This window comes from Cervus canadensis, chromosome X (assembly GCF_019320065.1).
Source record: "Cervus canadensis isolate Bull #8, Minnesota chromosome X, ASM1932006v1, whole genome shotgun sequence".
Lineage (NCBI taxonomy): Eukaryota > Metazoa > Chordata > Mammalia > Artiodactyla > Cervidae > Cervus > Cervus canadensis.
The window spans coordinates 76,335,617-76,359,273 of NC_057419.1; the positions used below are offsets into that span (position 1 = coordinate 76,335,617).

Genomic DNA, 23,657 nt, shown 5'->3' on the forward strand with positions numbered 1-23,657 from the left:
AGGGCCACAGTCCTTAGAGAAAGCATACTGCTACTTGGCCATGAACATATATATGGAGCTTAATAAAAATTTATCGGTTCTTTCCCTTTCCTATAAAAGTTATATTTTAAATTTTCTTCATTGTTTTAGAAGTTCGCCAAACTAGAAGCTAATTTAAAATTGAACAAATATGTCTAGAATCTCACATTTCTTCTGCCTTCAGTTCTTTTTCTCCCATGTTCACCTATTACAATAACATCAATATTGCAAGGCCCAGCTCAAATCCATCAACTGTAATACCATTTGTGATTCCTGCTCCCTCTCTTCTCCAGCCTTGCTCTCTCCCTCCTCTAAATTCATGTAAAGCTTGATGGATTGCTATGCATCACAGTCTGTGTTGTTATGCAAGTTAAATGTGCACTTGCTGTTCATCTAGAATTTAGGTTGTGGGTCCTGGAAGTCAGGAACTACATGCTAATTATTTCCTATATTGCCCTATATGATGTCTACATATTGAGTATAATGTTTGTTGAATAAATGGAGGAACAAAGGAACAAATCAAGGGTTTCCCTGATTAACTATACTATTTGATTCTATACACCCTTATATTATCTTCTCCACAAAAGGAAAAATGTATTACAAAACTTAGTTCATGTTATACTTGGAGGGCAAAAGGATCATGTGACAAACTAATAGGAAACACAAGGAGGATTATAAAATATTTGTGCTTCATTACCCAATGGTCCCAAAAATTTGAAAAATTTTATTCTAGAATATAATAATGATAAAACTCCAATACTTTGACCACCTGGTGCAAAGAACTGACTCACTGGAAAAGACCCTGATACTGGGGAAGATTGAAGGCAGGTGGAGAAGGGGATAACAGGATGAGATGGTTGGATAGCATCACAGACTCTATGGACAATACTTTGAGTAAGCTCTGGGAGTTGGTGATGGACAGGGAAGCCTGGCGTGCTGCAGTCCATGGGGTCGCAAGGAGTTGGACATGACTGAGCAACAGAACTGAACTGAATATTATAAATTATCAAAAGGATTTATTTAATGTTTTACAATTTTAAACTGTATTTTACTCATATTACCTCCAGACAGCCAATGAAATAGATGGGATAGATTATGACTTTTACTTTACAGTTGAGGAAAAAGTCGAGGAGGGTTAATTGTTATATCCAAGGTCATTCAGATATTAAGCAGCAGGATCAGAATTGAAATTCAGGTCTTTTTAACTATAAATATTTTATGATATATAGTATTCCACAACTGCCTCACAAACACCAAGAAGATGCAGTGTTTACTTTGTTTTACCCCAATGATGGGAATAGATTTTGCACATTCTTCTGCTCTCTCTTTATCTGGGCACACCTCCCACAGCCTGTTCTAATGAATACAAGACAGGATGCTAGAACTAAAGGTAGTATCTGTGGTCATTGAATGAAAACAAATGACAATAACAAAAACACCTTAGCAGGCCTAGTCAGAAATCAAACTCATCAATACTTTATGCTAAGCAACTGAGTTAATGAGCTGTGTGTTTATACTTAAGAATTCATGGAATTATTATTATTTTATCAAAATGTACATGTTATTAATACCTTTATCCTCTTCTAAATTACAATTCTTACCTTTATAACTGAGGCCCCAGCTCTGGAGAGTGGACTGTGAATCTGGGCTGCAGCAGCCATGTTGGCAATAGTATTGAGATGGTTCATCTGATTCATTGCCATAGCAACTGATGCAGGAGGTAAGCTGACTGGAAGTAGGGGATGCGGCATCATCATAAATGGCAGATCCAGTCCTAAAAGAGACAGTGCATGTTAAATTATCATATTAGTTACATTATTTGGACAAAGGGAAATCATATCAAAATTGATAAATAGTGAATAAAAAAGTCTTCACTCTTGTTGAATTTTAAGTGATTTTATCATATCCTAGTATCTACTTGAGCAATTAATAACATCTATGGAATTTAACATGGTTTTATAACTTAAAAATGCACCTATATTCAGACTTTTATTTAACAATATTCCTTGTTCTTGCTCTCAATTCCAAAATATTTATTTATAAGGTTCAAATTTTTACTCATAAAAATAAACAAAAATCTTTAAGCTGAACATCATTGTGTTTAATAAAAAGAAGCAACTTTCTTTTTAAACATTATAGTGTAATGATGTGTTGATAGTTTCTAGCTTAACTCTTTCTTTAGGAGACATAATAGTGGTACTGGTATGATAAGATGTATATTCTTTAGGATTCAGAATTATTGAAGAAAATAAGACTTGGAATATGTCCTACCCTTTTAGCTATAAATCTCTAAAATGAATGCTTATAGTTCTAATTTGAAGACTTTGTCCACAAGGAATAACTCCTCTATCAAAATATCAACCTGTTTTCCAGTTTAATAACAAATATCCACATCTTTGAGTAGTCTCAATAATTCTATTTGTTTTATTATGCAAAATGAAATATTTTTCACATATTTTAAATTTCTTAAAGAATATCTTTCAAGTATTATCCATATAACACTTGTGGTAGCCACAGATATGTCATTATGAAAAAAAAAAAAAGTAACAAATTAAAATAGTTGTCTGCTTATCCTTCATAAGGTTGGTATTTGTGAGGAAACACCTTTGAGTAGAGGCTAGGGAAAGTTGACCTAACATTACGGATGTTAACATGACTACAATAAGTAAACTATAGCACTTTATAATGTATTTTAAACTATTGTCTTGACAGTAATCTTGCCTTCTTTGGACATGATCCCAGAAACAAGTAATCTTTAACAGATGTTCTAAAATGTGCTCCCCTGTAATTTTCCTAAATTATTACAGGCTATTGAAATTCTACTATGGGCAATGTTTATGTTCATTTTACACACAATTATCAAATGTCAATAACATCCCTTTCTCCTCTTTGCATCCCATCATTCTTTCTTGTTTCCAATATCACAACAGCAAGTGTACAATTAATCTGTAGGAAATATATTCAGAAGCCTCTTAAATCTCATTCCTCAAAACAACAGTAACAGTAATACAAAGGACACAAACAGGGCTAGAAGGAAGAATGCTGTAAATAAATCTCCTGAGCTCAATAAAGATCGTTGAATTAAAGTAATTAACAAAGTATTCAAAAGTAGCACAATGAAACAAACTCCTAGATATGACAGGTCTCACATTAAAGTGATCACTCTATTAAAGAAATTCCTAAACAAAGAATACAACAGTCACAAAATGTACTGTTATCAGAATTATTCAAGGATAAAAAAAGCTAGAAACAAATTTTGTGTGGAATCCAAGAAGGGAAACATTTCTATACTTCCTATGACTCCAAATCCCCAAAGAGTATTAATAAAATATTTTAAAACTTTTCCCCATAACTTCATTTATGGCTCACCCTCTGAATCTCTTTTAGGAGTAATCTATTAGAACAGACTTCACAGTTTTGAAACCTTTTTCTTGTGATTACTAATTTAAAGTCTCAATACAGTGCAAACACTGAATTCAAAATGGATTTCTGTGTCCCGTTTTAAATTAGTTTATTTTCAGTTCACTTTACAAAATTATGTAGATGTATATGCATTTTATGCTTTACCCATCATGCAGCTTTGCTATAATGATGGGACATTCCATAACATAAATTAATCACTATTTATCTCTCCCTAAGATCTTCACCTCATGTTCAACATAGTAGCAACCATCAATAACCTTCACCTTATGTTCAACATAATAGCAACTATCAATAACCCATTTATATAAGGTTAACATTTACCACAAACCCAAGATAATTATGGACTTCCAATTCTTCTTTGTATAGTCAGTATTTTAATAGAAAATTGATCAAACTATAGATGAAAAGTAGCCATCAGTGTCTCTATTTTTTACTCAAATGATTAAACTTTTGTTGACTTTACACTTCTGTTAACAGTATAATAATCTTTCCTCATCCTTGAAAGGTTTCCAGCATCATCCAGATACCATTTGGCCATATCAAGTCAAATGCCTACTTAAAGTCCAATTGACATGCAAACTACATGCAAACCACAAACAGAATTTAACAGCCATTGACAGTTTTAAAATATAATTCACTCAAACATTTCAAATAACCATGAAGGACTTAAAAGTCACAACTTCAGACCATGACCAACAATAACTAACCATCAATTGACTATAATATCCTGGAATTTAAGTTAATATTTATATTACACGTGAGTTTAATAGTGACCCCACTTGAGATGCACATGCAAAGCATATGCAAATACTGAGTTATGCAAGTCAAACTTTTCCCAAAGCTGAAAACATTAAATTAAGAGCCATCAATAATATATACAATTCCAGCAATCTGGCTCATTGAGTTACATGTCAGAAATGTACAGAGACTTTTAATAGAATGGTAATGAAGACAAACTCTTTTTAAAAATCACTAAAATGTGTTTGTTTTTTTTTTTCCTGTCAATCACAAGGACATCAGGTGTACCACTATAAGCATTCTTTGTAATGCATCTTGGTATTGTGGTGACTCCCATAACTTTTATGTAAGTGCATGGCACCACCTCCTTTCAGTAATTAAGGCTACAAAAATCATAATACTCTAATCTTCCCTCTAAAATTACACATACATTCAGTTTCCAAATCATTGTCATATGTAATATCTTGTATTCTACAGTCAGGCACCAATCCCATCATGCCTAGATGGTAAACTGTCTTCCTGGTTGGTTTTCCTATACCATTATTTTCATTTCCACTTCAATTTTAAAGACTTTAAGTGGCTACTCATTATCTCCAGAATAAAATAGAAGCTCTTTGGTTTCATATGAATTTAACTTTCTAGCTTTGATATCTCACTATATTCTTCTATGTATGCTCTACTCTATCCCCTCTGGACCAGCTGCAGTTCTCCACAATTTTAATTCATCTCAGCCTTCATTTTTTTTTCTTTTCTCATTATTATTTTAATTTATTTATTTTAATTGGATGCTAATTACTTTACAATGTTGTAGTGGTTTTTGCCATACACTGACATAAATCAGCCATGGGTGTACATGTGCTCCCCATTGTGAACCCCCCCTCTCACCTCCCTCCCCATCCCATCCCTCAGGGTTGTCCCAGTGCACCAGCTTTAAGTGTCTTATTTTATGCATCAAACTTGGACTGGTCATCTATTTCACATATGTTAATATACATGTTTCAATGCTATTCTCTCAAATCATCCTACCCTCGTCTTCTCTCACAGAGTCCAAAAGACTGTTCTTTATATCTGTGTCTCTTTTGCTGTCTCACATATAGGGTCATCATTACCATCTTTCTAAATTCCATATATATGTGTTAATATAATGTATTGGTATTTTTCTTTCTGACTTACTTCACTCTGTATAATAGGCTCCAGTTTCATCCACCTCATTAGAACTGAAAACGCAAGCCTTCACTTTTGTTGATTTTTCTCTCTGAAATTTACCACTCTAACCCTATTTATTTGAATATGGCAAAAGTTCTCATTTATTTTAATCAACTGACTTTATTTTTAGAACAGTTTTAGGTTTACAGAAAAAATGAGCAGAAATCACAGAGAACTTCCATATACTTCCTCTCCACCAGCAGTACACATCATGTACTAGTGAGGTACACTTGCTGCAATACATGAATCAATATTGATACACTATTATTAACTACTATCCATAGTGTACAACAGAGCTCATTCTTTGTGTTACAAATTCTATGGCTTTTCACAAATGCACAACATCATGTATCTACCATTACAGTATCATACAGACTACTTAGTTTCACTGCCTTAAAAATCTCTTCTGCTCCATCTATTCACTCCTCCTCTTAAACTTGGCTTTTAATGTCTCTATAGGTTTGCCTTTTCCTGAATGCCATATAGGTGGAATCATACAGTATTTACTCTTTCCAGACTGGCTCTGTTCCACTTGGCAATATGCATTAATCTTTTCTAGATTTCATAGTTCATTTGTTTTTGTTGCTAATTATTGTTCCATGGCATAGATATACCACAGTTGTTTACTCATTCAACTATTGAAGGACACCATGGTTGCTTTCAACTTTTAGCAATTATGAATAAAGTTGCTATAAACATTGGTATACAGATTTGTTTAGACATAACATTTTAATTCATTTGGATAAACAAGGAGACTCTGTGTAGCTTTATGAGAAAGCACCAAATGCTTTCCAAATTGTTGTGCCATACTGCATTCCCACCAGCAATGAATGAGAGTTCTTGTTGCTCCACATCCATACCAGCAATTAATGTTGATGGAGTTCTGGATGTTAGCCATTCCAATAGTTGTGTGGGGGTAGCTTATTTTTGTTTAATCTGAAATTCTCTAATGGCATATGATGTTGAATATATATTTATATGGCTATATGTCATCTGTATATTTTATTTGATGAGGGTCTGTTCCAGGTCTTTGACACAATTTTAACCAGATTTTTTTTTAAATTGAACTATAACTGACTTATAATATTAGCTTATCTTCAGGTGTACACTTAGTGATTTTATATTTTATAGTTTACACAAACTATATTCACATATTGTATAGTTTAATACAATGTTATTAAAAAATATTGATTCTATTTGATGTCCTGTTTGTTACATCCTTAAAAAATTTATTTTCTAACTTATAGTTTGTACTTCTTAATCCCTTTCACCTATTTTGTCCTTCCAACAATGCCTGTCCCTTGTGATAACCACTAGTTTGTTCTCTGAATCTGCTAGTCTGTACCTGTTTCTAATACTTGCTAATTTGATCTTTAAAAATTTCACATTTTGATATACATACAACATATAGCATTTGTTTTTCTCTGTCTGACTTATTTCTCTAAGCATAATACCTTCCAGGTACATCCACACTGTTGCAAATGGCAAGATTTCATTCTTTATTATTGCTGAGAAATATTATATTGTTGTGTGTGTGTGTGTGTGTGTGTGTGTTAGAGAGAGAGAGAGACATTTTCTTTATCCATTCATCTGCTGTAGGCACTTAGGTGGCTTCCATTCATTATCTTGGCTACTAAAAATAATGCTGCTATGTACATCTAGGTGCATATTTCTTTTCAAGTCAGTATTTTTGTTTTCTTCAGATAAACACCCAGAGTAAAACTGCTGGATGGTATGGTAGTTCTGACTTCAGTTTTTTGAGGAACTTCATACCATTTTCCATAATGGTTGCACCAATTTAAATTCCATCAACAGTGCAGGAGGGTTCCTTCTCTCCAGATTCTTGCCAATATTTGTTATTTTTTATAACAATCATTCACAGGCATGAGGTGATATCTCATTTTGGTTTTGATTTGCATTTCCCTGGTGATTAGGGATGATGAGCATCTTTTCATGTGTCTGCTTGCCATCTAGAGTTCTTCTTTGGAAAAATCTCTTCAGGTTTACTACTCATTTTTTAATCAGGTGGTTTTTGGATGTTGAGTTGTATGAGTCTTTTGTATGTTTTGGGTATTAACTTTCTTATCAGATATATATGTGAAAACATCTTCTCCCACTCAGTAAGCAACTTTTTCTATTAATAGTTTCCTTCACTGTGCAAAAACTTTATAGTTTGTAGCCACAACTGATTATTTGTTTACTTTTGTTTCCCTTGCCTGAGGACAAATATCCAAAAGAATATTTCCAAGACTGATGTTAAAGACCTTACTTTGTATGTTCTATTATTTCCCATATAATCCCTCTGCCCCCTCTTTTCTTCTGCCCCCTCCAGCAAGTTAATTTTAGGATTCTTGATGTTTTCCCTAAATTGTTTTCATTTTTTAAAATTGTTATCCTCTTTCTGTTCAGATTGGGTGATTTACACTACTCTGTTTTCCATTTGGCAAGTGCATTCTTTTGTATCATCCTATCTGCTGCTGATTCCTTGTAGTTCATTTTTTATGTTATTATATCCTTCATTTATATTTAGTTCTTCTTTATATTTTCTACCTGTTAAATTCCTCATTGTGTTCACCAATTTATCTCTTGATTTCACTGAGGGTCTTTATGATATTAACTTGAACTCTTTATTGGGTAGATTGCTTATCTCCACTTTGCTAAGTTCTTCTGTGGTTTTGTCTTGTTTCTTTGTTTGAAACACATTCTTCTCTCTCCTCACTTTGCCTACTTTTCTGTGTATAATTCTATGCATTAAGGAGTTTGGTTACATTTCCTGATCTTGTAAATTTAGCCTTATATAGGAGACATCCTATGAGGCACAGCAGCACAAGTTATATGCTCTAGGAGTGCCCTCTGTGTGAGCTGTATGAACACTTCTGTTGTGATGGGATCAATTACTATGGGCACACTATTAGGAAGGGTTAGTTTCTAGCCCAGCTGGCTGCCAGGAATTTTTTTGTGCAATGGTTACAGGTTCACTGGTGGGTTGGACTGTGTGTCGGCTGGGCTGGTTGTACTGCTCAGGCAGTCCCAAGGTTTGTGCCATCCCACTGGTGGTGGGAGGGTGGGGAGTCTCAGCATGGCTGGCTCCTGGGCCTCAAGTGTCCTGGGGGTGGTGTTTGCACATTCATTCCTGAGATCAGGTTCTGGTGTGACTGGATATAAGGCCTGTGTGGCTAGGATTGGTGCCAGCATACTGGTATGTGGGACTGGGTCCTAGAGCATTTGTCTGTGTGACCCAGTGAGCCTGGGGCTGATACCAGCCCTCTGGTGGGTAGGGTCAAGTCCTAGCTTGGCTGGCTGTGTCACCTGGTGAGTCTCATGTCTGGCACAGACCCACTGGTGAGTATAGCTGTGGCTGGCTGCTTAACCAGAGGAGTGTGGGACTCAGGTTGGTCTAGAGGGGATATAAACCCTCAGGGCTAATAGACTACAGAGAGAAGTCCAAAATGGCATTTGTCAGTACTGGTGTCCTCATGATAAAATGAGCTCCAAAAAATGTCTACTGGCATTCTATGTGTGCAGGCATAATCCTTGTTGCTTCTTGCCTCTCTGAGAGGCTCTCCAAGATCAGCAAGAGTGTCTGACCAAAGCTTGTTTCAAACTATTGCTTCTGTGATGCAAAGGATATAAGATTTTCTGTGTGCTCCTTAAGAGCAGAGTTTCTGTTTCCTACAGCCCACTGAATCGCTATACACAAGTCCCACTGACCTTCAAAGTTCCAGGGACTTCTCTGTTGGATGCAAGTTGCCTAGGCTAGGGAACTTGATTGTGGGGCTGTGGACAACTTTCTCCTTGGAGAGAATCTCTGCTATTGTGATTACTCTCCCATATTTGGGTTACCTACCCTGTTGTGTGAGTGCTGATGATTTGACATCTCCACTCATCCTATTTATCTTGTTGTGGTTATTTCTTTATGTCTTAAGTTGTGGAAAATCTTTTCTGCTAGTCTTCAGGTCATTCTATAGATACTTACTCTGTGAATAGTTGTAATTTTAGTGTGCTCTTGAAAGGAGTAGGAACTTGGTTTTCCTACTCTTCCAACTTAGCCACACTGCCTCCAATCCTTTATTTTTAATAAATATGTGTCTTTATACTTAAAGTAAGTTTCTTAAAGACAACAAATTGTTTGTTTTCTTATTGACTTCAATAGTTTCCATATTTGCTATTGCTGTTTTTTTTTTTTTTTTAATTGAATCATGATTATATAGGAGGGCTTCTCTAGTGGCTCAGATGGTTCAGAATCTACTTACAATGCAGGAGATCAAGGTTCAATCCCTGAGTCAGAAAGATCCCTTGGAGAAGGGAATGGTTACCACTTCAATGTTCTTGCCTGGAGAATTTCATGAACAGAGATTACCAGGCTACAGTCCATGGGGTTGCAAAGAGTTGGATATGACTGAGCAAGCACACATGCATAATTATAGTTGGACATGACTGAGCAAGTACACATGCATAATTATATAGGAAGTAGGTTGTTTACATACCAGCAAAATCACCAACATCCTAGGTCACAAATATGCACATCTATGTCTTTAATTGGTATATTAAGACCAATCATATTTGGAATGATTATGATACTTGGATAAGCAGCTATCATATTTTCTATTCATTATCCTTGGTTCTTTTTTAATCTTGTTTTCCATTCTTTTCTTGCCTTCTGTAGTGTTAACTGACCATTTTATATGATTCATTTTCTCCTCTTTTATCAGGTTAATTATACTTATTTTTACAAAATTTTAGTGATTTCCCAGGAGTTTGTAATATATATTTTACAACTTATTTAAATCAGCTTTCAAATAACACTAAATCACTTCATGGATTTGAGGTTTTACACAAGAACTGTCTTTTGGACTCTTTTGTTGACTATGAGGGCACTCCAATTTACCTTCGTTCATGGACCTAACATTTCAGGATCTTATGCAATAGTGTTTTTCATGGTATTGGATTTTATTTTTAAGACTAGACACATCCACAGAACACATCCAACACCAGAGCTGAGTATCATTTCTGCTTTGGCCAAGCTGCTTCATTCTTTCTAGAGTTATTGGTAATTACCCTCTGCTTTTCCCCAGTAGCATAGTGGACACTATCCAACCTGGAGGTGGAGATCATCTTCTAGTGTCACATTTTTTGCCTTTTTCTACTGTTAATAAGGGTCTTATGTCAAAAATGCTAGAGTGAGTTTGTATTTCCTCCTCCAGTGGAGCACAAATTGTCAGAACTCAAAAACTACAGAATGATCATAGTTCATTTCCAAGGCAAACCATTCAACATCAGAGTAACCAAAGTCTATGCCCCAACCACTAATGCCAAAGAAGCTGAAGTTGACTGGTTCTATGAGGATTTACAACACCTTCTAGAAGTAATGGTAGAAAATGATATCTTTTTCATCATAGGGGATTGGAAAGCAAAAGTAGGAAGTCAAAAGACACCCCCCCCCCAAAACAAACAAGCAAGTTTGGTCTTGGAATACAAAATGAAGCAGGGCAAAGGCTAACAGAGTTTTGACAAGAGAACATACTGGTCATAGCAAGCACTCTTTTCTAACAACCCAAGAGACAACTCAACACATTGACCAGATGGTCAGTATTGAAATCAGATTGATTATATTTTTTGCAGCCAGAGATGGAGAAGCTCTATATAATCAAAAAAAAAAAAAAAAAAAAAAAACAAGACATGGAGCTGACTGTGGCTCATATCTTCAGCTCCTTATTGCAAATTTGATGCTTAAATTGAAGAAATTAGGAAAACCACCAGGCCATTCATGTATGACGTAAATTATATACCTTATGATTATACAGTGTGGTTGATGAATAGATTCAAGGGATTAGATTTGGAAGATAAAGTGCCTGAAGAACTACGAACAAAAGTAGATAAAATTATACAAAAGGCAGTCATTAAAACCATCCCAAAGAAAAACAAATGCAAGAAGGCAAAGTGGTTGTCTAAGGAGCTTTTACAAATAGCTGAGGAAAGAAGAGAAGTGAAAGTCAAGGGAGATAGGGAAAGATATAGCTAAGTGGATGCAGAGCTTCAGATAATAGCAAGGAAAAATAAGAAGGCATTCTTAAATTAACAATGCAAAAGAATAGAGAAAAAGAGTAGAACAAGAAAGACTAGAAATCTCTTCAACAAACTTGAAGACATCTAGGAAACATTTCATTCAGGGATGGGCATGATAAAGGATAGAAACAGTAAAGATCTAACAGAAGCAGAAGAGATGTCAAAAGTACCCAGAAGAACTGTACAAAAAATGTCCTAATGATCTGGATAACAACGATGGTATACTCACTCACCTAGAGCCAGACATCCTGAAACATTAGCTCATGTGTACCTTAGGAAGCATTACTATGAACAAAGTTAGTGGAGATGGCAGAATTCCAGTTGAGCTATTTTAAATCCTAAAAGATGACGTTTATAAAATGCTGCACTCACATGCCAGCAAATTTGGAAAACAGCAATGGCCCCAGGACTAGGAAAGGTCAGTTTTCATTCCAATCCCAAATAAAGGCAATGCCAAAGAATATTCAAACTACCATACAATTTTGCTCATCTCACATGATAGCAAGGTTATGCTAAAAATCCTTGAAGCTAGACTTCAGTAGTACGTGAACTGAGAACTTTCAGATGGACAAGCCGGGTTTCTAAAAGGCAGAGGAATCAGAGAAAACATTGCCAAAAATCATTGGTTCATGGAGAAAGCAAGGGAGTTCCAGGAAAACACATACTTCTGCTTCTTTGACTACACTAGAGCCTTTGATTGTGTGGACCACAAAAAAACTGAAACATTATTGAATAGATGAGATTGCCAGACATCCTACCTGGCTTTTGAGAAACTTGTATGTGGGTCAAGAGGCAATAGTTAGAACCGAACATGGAAAAACTGACTGGCTTTAAATTGGGAAAGGAGTACGAAAAGTCTATTTATTGTCACCCTTCTTATTTAACTTATATGCAGAGTACATCATGTGCAATGCCAGGCTGGTTGAATTACAAGCTGGAATCAAAATTACTGGGAGAAATACTAACCACCTCAAATATGCAGAAGATACCACTCTAATGGCAGAAAGTAAAGAGGAAGTAAAAATCTTCTCGATCAGGATGAAAAAGGAGAGTGAAAAAGTTTGTTGAAACTCGACATTCAACTAAGATCATGGTATCTAGTCTCATCATTTCATGGCAAATAGGGAAAAATTGGAAATGCATATATTATTTTCCTGGGTTCCAAAATCACTGTGGATGATGACTACAGCTATTAAATTAAAAGATGATTGCTCCTTGAAAGAAAAACTATGACAACCTTGACACCATATTAAAAAGCAAGAAATAATTTTGCTGACAAAAGTCCACATAGCCAAAGTTATGTTTTTCAAGTAGTTCTTTACAACTGTGAGAGTTGGACAATAAAGAAGGCTGAGCACTGAATAACTGATGCTTTTGAATTGTGGTAATAGAGAAGACGCTTGAGAGTCTCTTGGATCGCAAGGAGATCAAACCAGTCAATTCTAAGAGAAATCAACCCTAAATAGTCATTGGAAAGACTGATGCTGAAGCTCTCATGCTTTGGCCACCTGATGTGAGGAGACAACTCATTGGAAAAGACAAGATTGAAGGCAAAAGAGAAGGAGTGGAAGAGAATGAGATGAGTATATAGCATTACCAACTCAATGGACATGAATTTGAGCAAACTCCTGGAGACAGTGGAAGACAGAAGAGCCTTAAGTGCTGTAGTCCATGGGATTCACAAAAGAGTCAGACATGATCTAAAAACTGAACACCAACAACTTAATGGGTAGAGAAAGTTAACTTAGAGCAGATTATCTCCATAGCTCACTTCTGTGTTTTATAACACCACTCTCATCTTTTAACACTTATACATGAAGTATAATAATCCATATTATCATTGTTGTTATTATTTGGAACAGTGTATTTGCTAGATTAACAATAGAGACATAGATATATTAATTTATTGCTTCTCTAACTCTCTCCTTTTCTTTATGTAGATCCAAATTTCTGACCTATATCATTTTTCTTCTCTATGAAGATTTTCTTTTAACATTTTTGCAGGGCAGCACTGATGGTATGGGCACAAATTCCTTTAAATTTTGTTTGTCTCAGAAACTCTCTATTTTCTCACTTTCAAAGGAAAATTTCAGCAAATCTAAAATTCTAGGTTGGTGGGTTTGTTTCTTTCATTATCGAGTATTTCATACCACTTTATTCTTTAGTGCCTGGTTTCTGAAGGTAAATCTAAAGTAATTCTTCTCATACCCCCCAGCCTAAATGAGTAAAGTGTGCCCCAATCAGTCACTGCTTTCTCTCCCTCTAAACTCAGCAGGGAACAGACACATGAGGGTGGCACACAGAGAGATGAGCCCCACAACAAAGCTGAGTCCCATAGGTAGTGGAACTAAAGAAGAGGAATGGAAATCTCTGTGGAGCTTCACAAGCTGCAGATTAAATCCCTATGATTGGCATGGTAAATCTTGTGTCTTTGGAATGTATTAATAGACAGTGTTCCCACAACTGAGACCAGTCTAGCTTTAGTAGCAGTGTACTTTGCAGGGAAATACACGTGGGAGTTGGCACAGGTCAAAATCTGACGTACCCGAACAGTGCCCACAGTGGGTCCAGAGACCTATCTAGAGGGTCCAGTACTGGACATTTCACAAAAACAGCCAGAAAGACAGGAACACAGCCCCAGTGATCAGCAGATGGGCTGCCAAAGTTGTACTAAGCTCACAGACACCCCCAAACACACAAACTGATGAGGCCTTGCCTATCAGAAGGAAAACAGTAAGCTTCACCCACCAGAGTGCAGACACCAGACCTTCCCACCAGGAAATTTACATAACCCTAAATCAACCTCACTCACCTGAGGACAGACATCAGGAACAAGTGGAACTATGATCCTGAGGGTTTTGGAAAAGAGATTACATAAAAAGTAAGTAAGACAAAATGAAATGACAGAGAAATATGTTGCAGAAGAAAGAGCAAGATAACAACCCACAAAACCAAAAAGTGAAGAAGAAATAGGGTATCTACCTAAAATGGAATTCAGAGTAGTGATAGTAAAGAAGATCCAAGATCTTGGAAATAGAATGGAGGCATGGATCAAGAAGATACAAGAAATGATTAACAAGGATCTACAGGAACCAAAGAACAATCAGTGATGAACAATACAATAACTAAAATGAAAAACGCCCTAGAAGGAATCAACCACAGAATAACTGAGGGAAAAGAACAGATAAATGAGATGCAAGGTAGATTGGTGGAAATAACTTTTGGGGAGCAAGTAAAGAAAAAAATAAATAAATAAATGAGGAGGGCAGCAGAGATCTTTTTGACAACAATAAACACAGAAACATTCGAATTATAGGTGTCCCAGAAGACAAAGAGAAATCACCTGAAAAAATACTTGAAGAGATTATAGACAAAAACTTCCATAATATGACAAAGGAAATAGTTACACAAGTCCAGGAAGCACAGAAGGTTCCATACAGGATAAACCCAAAGAGAAGCACACCAATACACATATTAATCAAAATAATAAAAATTAAATGCAAAGAAAAAATATTAAAAGTAGCAAAGAAAATGCAACAAAAACATACAAGGTAATCTGCATAAGGTTATCAGTTGATTTTTCAGCAAACTCTGCAGGCCAGAAGGGAATCACAGGATGTATTTACGTGATGAAAGGGAAAAACCAACAACCAAGATTACTCTAACAAGCAAGGATCTCAATCAGATTTGACAGAGAAAGTAAAAGCTTTACAGACAAACAAAAGCTAAGAGAATTGAATACCACCAAACCAGCGGTAAAACAGTTGCTAAAGGAACTCCTCTAGGCAGGAAACAGAAGAGAAGAAAAATACCTACAAAACAAACACAAAATTATGAAAATGGTAATAGGAAAATATATACTGATAATTACCTTAAATGTAAATAAACTGAATACTCCAACTAAGACACAGACTGGCTGGATGGATATGAAAACAAGATCCATAAATATGTTTGCTATAAGAAATGCACATCAGATCTAAGGACACATACAGACTGAAAATGAAGGGATAAAAAATATATTCCATGCAAATGGAAATTAAAAGAAAGGAGGGGTAGCAATACCCATATCAGAAAAAAAATAGATTTTAAAATAAAGACAGTTATAAGAGACAAGAAATGACACTAAATAATGATCAAGAGATCAATCTAAGAAGATACAGCAACTGTAAATATTTATGTTTCACAATATAAGAGCACCTCAATACATAAAGCAAATGCTAATAGCCACGAAGCCTGGCGTGTTGCAGTCCATGGGGTCACAAAGAGTTGGACACGATTGAGTGACTGAACTGAACTGATCTGAATAGTCATAAAAGGGGAAACTAACCACAGCACAAAAATAGCGGGAGACTTTCACATGGCAGTTTCCAATGGACAGAACATACAGACAGAAAATTAATGAGGAAATAAAAGTCTTCAATGACACATTAGACCAGTTGAATTAATTGATATTTATAGCACATTCCACCCCATAGCAGCAGAATACACTTTCTTCTCAAGTTCACACGAAACATTCTCTAGAATAGATTACATCTTAGTCACAAATCAAGCCTTGGTAAATTTAAAAACATTGAAATTGTATCAAGCATCTTTTCTGACCACAAAGCTATAAGATTAGAAATCAATGGCAGGAAAAAAAAAACTGCAAAAAACATGAACACAGAGAGACTAAACAATATGTTACTAAATGACCAAGAGATCACTGAAGAAATTAAAGAGATCACTTGAAGAAATTAAAGAGGAAACAAAAACTACCTAGAAACAAATGACAATGAAAACACAATAATTAAAAAGCCATGGGACACAGCAAAAGTAGTTCTAAGAGGGAAGTTTATAACAATATAATCCTACCTCAAGAAACTAGAAAACCCTCAAATAAACAACCTTAGATTACACCTAAAGCAACTAGAGCCAGACATCCTGGTGTCCAAAGTCAAGTGGGTCTTAGGAAGCATCACTGTGAACAAAGCCAGTGGAGTTGATGGAATTCCAGCTGAGCTATTTCAAATCCTAAAAGATGATGCTGTTAAAGTGCTGCATTCAATATACCAGCAAATTTGGAAAACTCAGCAGTGGCTACAGGACTGGAAAAGGTCAGTTTTCATTCCAATCCCTAAAAAAAGGTAATGGCAAAGAATGTTCAAATTACCACACAATTGCACTCATTTCATGTGCTAGCAAAGTAATGCTCAAAATTTTCCAAGCAAGGCTTTAACAGTATGTGAACCGAGAAATTTCAGATGTTCAAGCTGGATTTAGAAAAGGCAGAGGATCCAGAGTTCACATGGCCAACATCCATTGGATCATAGAAAAGGCAAGAGAGTTCCAGAAAAAAAAATCTATTTCTGCTTTATTGACTATGCTGAAGCCTTTGACTGTGTGGATCACAACAAACTGTGGAAAACTTTAAAGAGGTGGGAATACAAGATGACCTTACCTGCCTCCAGAGAAATTTGTATGCAGATCAAGAAGTAACAGTTATAACCAGACTTGGAACAACAGACTGGTTCCAAATTGGGAAAGGAGCACGTCAAGGTTGTATATTGTCACCTTGCTTATTTAACTTGTATGCAAACATCATGCAAAATGCCAGGGTAGATGAAGCACAAGCTGGAATCAAGATTGCTGGGAGAAATAACAATAACCTCATATACACAGATGATACCACCCTTATGGCAGAAAGCAAAGAGGAACGGAAGAGCCTCTTGATGGAAGTGAATGAGGAGGGTGAAAAAGCTGGCTTAAAACTCAGCATTCAAAAAACTAAGATCATGGCATCCAGTCCCATCACTTCATGGCAAATAGTTGGGGAAACAATGGAAACAGTGACAGACTTTATTTTCTTGAGCTCCAAAATCATTGCATATGGTGACTGCAGCCATGAATTAAAAGACACTTGCTCCTTAGAAGAAAAGCTATGACCAAAGTAGACAGCATATTAAGAAGCAGAGACATTACTTTGCTGACAAAGGTCCATGTAGTCAAAGCTATGGTTTTTCCAGCAGTCACGTATGGATGTGGGATTTGTACCATAAAGAAAGCTGAGCAGTGAAGAATTGATACTTTTGAACTGTAGTGTTGAAGAAGGCTCTTGAGAGACCCTTGGGGTGCAAGGAGATCAAACCAGTCCATCCTAAAAAAAAATCAATCCTGAACATTCATTGAATGGACTTATGCTGAAGCTGAAGCTCCAATACTTTGGCTACCTGATGTGAAGTACTGACTCATTGGAAAAGATCCTGATTCTGGGAAAGATTGAAGGCAGGAGTAAAAGGAGATGACAGAGGATGAGAATGCTGGATGGCATCACTGACTTGATGGACATGAATTTGAGCATGCTCTGGGTGTTGCTGATGGACAGGGAGGCCTGACATGTTGCAGTCCATGGGGTTGCAAAGAGTCGAACACAACTGAGTGACTGAACCGAATTGAAAGCAACTAGAGAAAGAAGAACAAAAAAATTTGGTTTAAGGAATAAAATCATAAAGATCAGAGCAGATATAAGTGAAATAGAGATGAAGAAAACAAAGGCAAAGATCAAGGAAACCAAAAGCTAATTCTTTGAAAAGATAAAACACAATTCATAAACCTTTAGTCAAACTCCTTGAGAAAAAAAGAGAAGAGGACTCAAATCAAAATTAGAAATGAAAAATTACGACTGACATCGCAGGTATACAAATGATCATAAGAGATTACTACAAGCAACTAGGATTTCCCTGGTAGTCCAGTGGTTAAGAATCTGCCTGCCAATGCAGGGGCTACAGGTTCAATACCTGCTCTGGGAAGATTCCATGTGCCTTGGGGCAGCTAGGCCAGTGCACCACAACTACCAAGGCCAAGCTCTAGGAACCACAAGCCTCAACTGCTGAGTCCAAGTGTGACAACTGCTGAAGCTCACATGTTCTAGAGCCTGTGTTCCACAACATGAGAAGCACCTGCAATGAGAAGCCTGAGCACCACAACTCGAGAGTAGCTCCCACTTGCTGCAACTAGGGAAATCTTGAGCAGTGTACAAAGACATAGTATAGCCAAAAAATAATAAAGCATTTTTTTAAAAGAGACAACTACAAGTGACTATATGCCAGTAAGATGGAAAACATGGGAGAAATGGACAAATCTTAGAAAACGGCAACCTTCCAAGACTGAACCAGGAAGAAATAGAAACTATGAACAGATCAATCACAAGTAATAAATTTGAAACTGTGAGTATAAAAGACTCAACAAACAAAATTCCACGACCAGGACCAGAGGGCTTCAGAGGCGAATATTGTCATATATTTTGAGAAGAAATTACACACATCATTCTCAAACTCTTCCCCAAAATGGCAGAGGAAGGAACACTCCAAAGTTATTTCTATAAGGCCACCATTACCTAATATCAAGACTAAAGAAGGATATCACAATAAAAGAAAATCACAAGCCATTGTCACTGATGAACATAGATGCAAAAATCCTCAACAAAATATTAGCAAACCAAATCCAACAACACATTAAAAGGATCCTAAACTATGATTGAATGGGATTTATCCCAGAGGCACAAAATTCTTCAATATGTGCAAAGCAATTGATGTAATACACCCTATCATTAGTGACAAATTGAAGAATAAAAACCATATCACTTAAATAGATGCATAAAAAGCTATTGACAGATTTCAACACCCATTAATGATAACAATTCTCCAGAGCATGGACAGAGAGGGAACCTACCTCAATAATAAAAGCCATATATGTCCAACCCAGAGCAAACAGTATTCTCAATGGTGAAAAACTGAAAACATTTCCTCTAAGATCAGGAAAAAGACAAGTTTGACGACTCTCACCATGATTATTCAACATAGTTTTGTAAGTCCTAGCCATGCCAATAACAGAAGAAAAAGAAATAAAAGGAATCCAAATTAGAAAAGAAGAAGTAAAACTGTCACTTTTTGCAGAAGAAATGATAACAGTACATAGACTATCCTAAAGATGCCACCAGAAATCATCTAGAGCTAATTAATGAATTTGCAAAGGTTGCAGGATACAAAATTAATACACAGAAACATCTCACATTTCTATGCACTAACAATGAATGATCAGAAAGAGAAATTAAGGAAACAATTCCATTCACTACTGCAACAAAAAGAATAAAATACCTAGGAGTAAACCTACCTAAGAAGGCAAAAGACCTATACTCAGAAAACTTTAGTATACTGATGAAAGAAATAACAGATGATGCAAGCAGATGGAGAAATACACCATGTTCTTGGATTGGAAGAATCATTACTGTGAAAATGACTGTACAACCCAAAGCAATCTACATATTCAATGCAATCCCTTTCAAACTACCAATGGCATTTTTTGCAAAATTAGAACCAAAATTATACAATTTGTATGGAAACACAAAAAGCCCAAATAGCCAAAGTAATCTTGACAAAGAAAAATGGAGTTAGAGGAATCAGGCTCCCTGTCTTCAGGCTGCACTACAAAGTACAGTCATCAAGACAGTCTGGCAGTGACACAAGAATAAAAAATATAAATCAATGGAACAGGATAGAAAGCGCACAGATTAACCCACACTACTTATGGTCACCCAATCTATGACAAAGAAGTCAAGAATATACAATGAAGAAAAGACAATCTCCTCAATAAGTGGTGCTTATTGTGGAAAACTGAACAGCTATATGTAAAAACATGAAACTAGAACACTCACTGACACTATCCACAAGAAATAAACTCAAAATGGATTAAAAATCTAAATATAAATCAAGACTCTATGAAACTCATAGAGGAAAACATAAGCAGAACAGACTTTCACATAAATCACAGAAACATCTTTTTTGATCCATCTCCTAGAATAATGAAAATAAAAACAAAAATAAACATATGGAACCTTATTGAACTTAAAAGCCTTTGCACAGAAAAGGAAACCATAAACAAGCTGAAAAGGGAACCATCAAATGGGAGAAAATATTTGCAAAAGAAGCAATTCACAAGGGATTAATCTCTAATATACAAAATCAGCTTATGTAGCTCCATATCAAGAAAACAAACAACCCAATCAAAAACTAGGCAGAAGACCTAGAAAGATATTTTTCTAAAGAAGACATACAGATGGCCAACAAACACATGAAAAAATGCTCAACATAACTAATTATTAGAGAAAGAAATACAAATCAAAACCACAATGAGGGTGGTCCAGTGGTTAAGACTCTTCACTTCAACTACAGGGTCATGGGCTCAATCTCTAATCAGGGAGCTAAGATCCCACATGCCACACAGCATGGCCAAAAACAACAACAACAACAACAACAAAAAACCTCAAAAGACTAAAATGAGCTATCACTACAGACCCATCAGAATGGCCATCACCAAAAGATCTACAAATAATAAGTCCTGGAGAGGATGTGGAGAAAAGGGAGCCCTCTTGTACAGTTTGTGTGAATGCAAATTCAGACAGCCACTATGAATAACAGTATGGAGGTTCCTTTAAAACCTAAAAATAAAACTACCATACTACACACCAACACCACTCCTGAGCATATGCCCATAGGAAATGACAATTCAGAAAGATACATGTGCCCCAATGTTCATTACAGCAATATTTACAAATAGCCAGGATATTGAAGCAACCTAAATTTACATCGGCAAATGAATGGATAAAAAGATATGGTCCATATATGAAGTGTAATATTACTCAGCATTGAAAGTAAAGAAACTGTGTCATTTGCAGAGGCATGAATGGACCTAGAGACTGTCTGACAGAGTCAAGTAAGTCAGAAAGAGAAAAAACACTATTTTATATTCAGGCATATATGTGGGATCTAGAGAAATGGTATAGATGATCTTATTTTAAAAGCAGAAATAGAGATGCAATGAACAAATGTATGGATGCCAAGGGAGAAGTGGGGGTGGTGGGATGAATTGGAAGATTGAAATTGCCATATATATTGTTGTTCAAGCACTGTCATGTCTGATTCTTTGTGACCCCATGGACTGCAGCACGCCAGGCTTGCCTGCCCATCACCATCTCCCAGAGCTTGCTCAAACTCATGTCCATTGAGTCGGTGATGCCATCCAACCATCTCATCATCTGCCATCCCCTTCTTCTCCTGCCTTCAATCTTTCCCAGGATCAGAGTTTTTCTAATGAGTCTGCTCTTCGCATCAGGTGGCCAAAGTATTGGAGCTTCAGCATCAGTCTTTCCAATGAATATTCAGCACTGATTCCCTTTAGGATTGACTGGTTTGATCTCCTTGCAGTCCAAGGCACTCTCAAGTGTCTTCTCCAACACCACATTTCAAAAACATAAATTCTTCAGTGCTCAGACTTGTTTATGGTCCAACTCTCACATCCATACATGACCACTGGAAAAACAATAGCTTTGACTAGACAGACATTTTTCAGCTATGTAATATCAATGCTTTTTAATACATTACCTACATTTGTATAATTTTTCTTCCAAGGAGCAAGCATCTTTTAATTTCATGGCTGCAGTCACCATCTGCAGTGATATTGGAGCCCAAGGGAAAAAAAAAAAGTCTTTCACTTTTTTCCATTGTTTCCGCAACTATTTGCCATTAAGTGATGGAACTGGATGCCATGATCTTACTTTCTGAATGTTCAGTTTTAAGCCATTTTTCACTCTCCTCTTCCACCTTCAACAAGTCTCTTTACTTCCTCTTTGCCTTCTGCCATAAGGGTTGTGTCATCTGCATATCTGAGGTTATTGATACTTCTGCTGGCAATCTTGATTCCAGCTTGTGCTTCATCCAATCTGGCATTTTGCATGATCGACTCTGCATATAAATTAAATAAACAGGGTGACAATATACAACCTTGATGTACTCCTTTCCCAATTTGGAACCAGTTCATTGTTCCATGTCCAATTCTAACTGTTGCTTCTTGACCTGCATACAGGTTTCTAAGGAGGCAGGAAAGGTGGCATGCTTTTCCCATTTCTGTAATAATAATTTTCCAGCTTGTGATTCATACAGTCAAGTGCTTTAGCATAGTCAATGAAGCAGAAGTAGATTATTTTTCTGGAATTCTCTTGCTTGTTTTAGTATCCAGTGGATGTTGGCAATTTGATCTTTGGTTCCTCTGCCTTTTCTAAATCCAGCTTGAACATCTAGGACTTCTCAGTTCATGAACTGTTGACGCCTGGCTTGGAGAATTGTGAGCATTACTTTGCTAGCATGTAAACTGAGTGCAATTGTGTGGTAGTTTGAAGATTTTTTAGAATTGCCTTTCTTTGGTACTGGAATGAAAACTGACATTTTCCAGTCCTGTGGCCACTGCTGAATTTTCCAAATTTGCTGGCATGTTGAGTACAGCACTTTAAACAGCATGATCTTTTAGGATTTGAAATAGCTCAGGTGGGATTCCATCACCTCCACTAGCTTTGATTCTAGTGATGTTCCTAAAGCCCACTTGATTTCACACTCCAGGATGTCTGGCTATAGGTGAGTGATCACACCATCATGGTTATCTGGATCATGAGGATCTTTTTGTATATTTCTTCTGTGTATTCCTGCCATCTCTTCTTAATATCTTCTGTATCTTTTATGCTCATACCATTTCTGTCCTTTATTGTGCCCATCTTTGCATGAAATATTCCCTTGGTATCTCTAATTTTCTTGAAGAGATCTCTAGTCTTTCCCATTCTAGTTTGTCCTCTATTTCTTTGCAATGATCACTGAGGAAGGCTTTCTTATCTTTCTTTGCTATTCTTTGGAATGCTGCATTCAGATGGCTGTACCTTTGCTCTTTTCCTTTGCCTTTTGCCTCTCTTCTTTCTCAGCTATTTGTATGGCATCTTCAGACAACTGTTTTGCCTTTTTGCATTTCTTTTTCTTGAGGATGGTTTTGTTCACCACCTCCTGTACAATTTTATGAACCTCCATCCATAGTTCTTCAGGCATTCTTTCTATCACATCTAATCCCTTGAATCTATTTGTCAGTTCAACTGAATAATCATTAGGGATTTGATTTAGGTCCTACCTGAATGGTCTAGTGGCTTTCCTTACTTTCTTCAATTTAATTTTGCAATAAGGAGTCCATGATCTGAGCCACAGTCAGCTCCTTGTCTTATTTTTGCTGACTGTATAGAGCTTCTCCATCTTTGGCTGCAAAGATTACAATCAATCTGATTTCGGTACTGACCATCTGGTGATGTCCATATGTAGAGTCATCTCTTATGTTGTTGGAAGATGAGGTATTAAAATAGA

General features: G+C 36.3%; 1 protein-coding gene across 1 annotated transcript in view; it reads right to left on the reverse strand.

Annotated features, from left to right (window-relative positions):
- DACH2 (dachshund family transcription factor 2) overlaps positions 1–23,657 on the reverse strand; it is a 750,043-nt gene that overhangs the window by 170,607 nt on the left and 555,779 nt on the right. Inside the window, exon 6 of the mRNA XM_043459522.1 lies at positions 1,620–1,792. Coding sequence (XP_043315457.1) covers positions 1,620–1,792 — 173 coding nt within the window. The remainder of the gene's footprint in view (positions 1–1,619; positions 1,793–23,657) is intronic.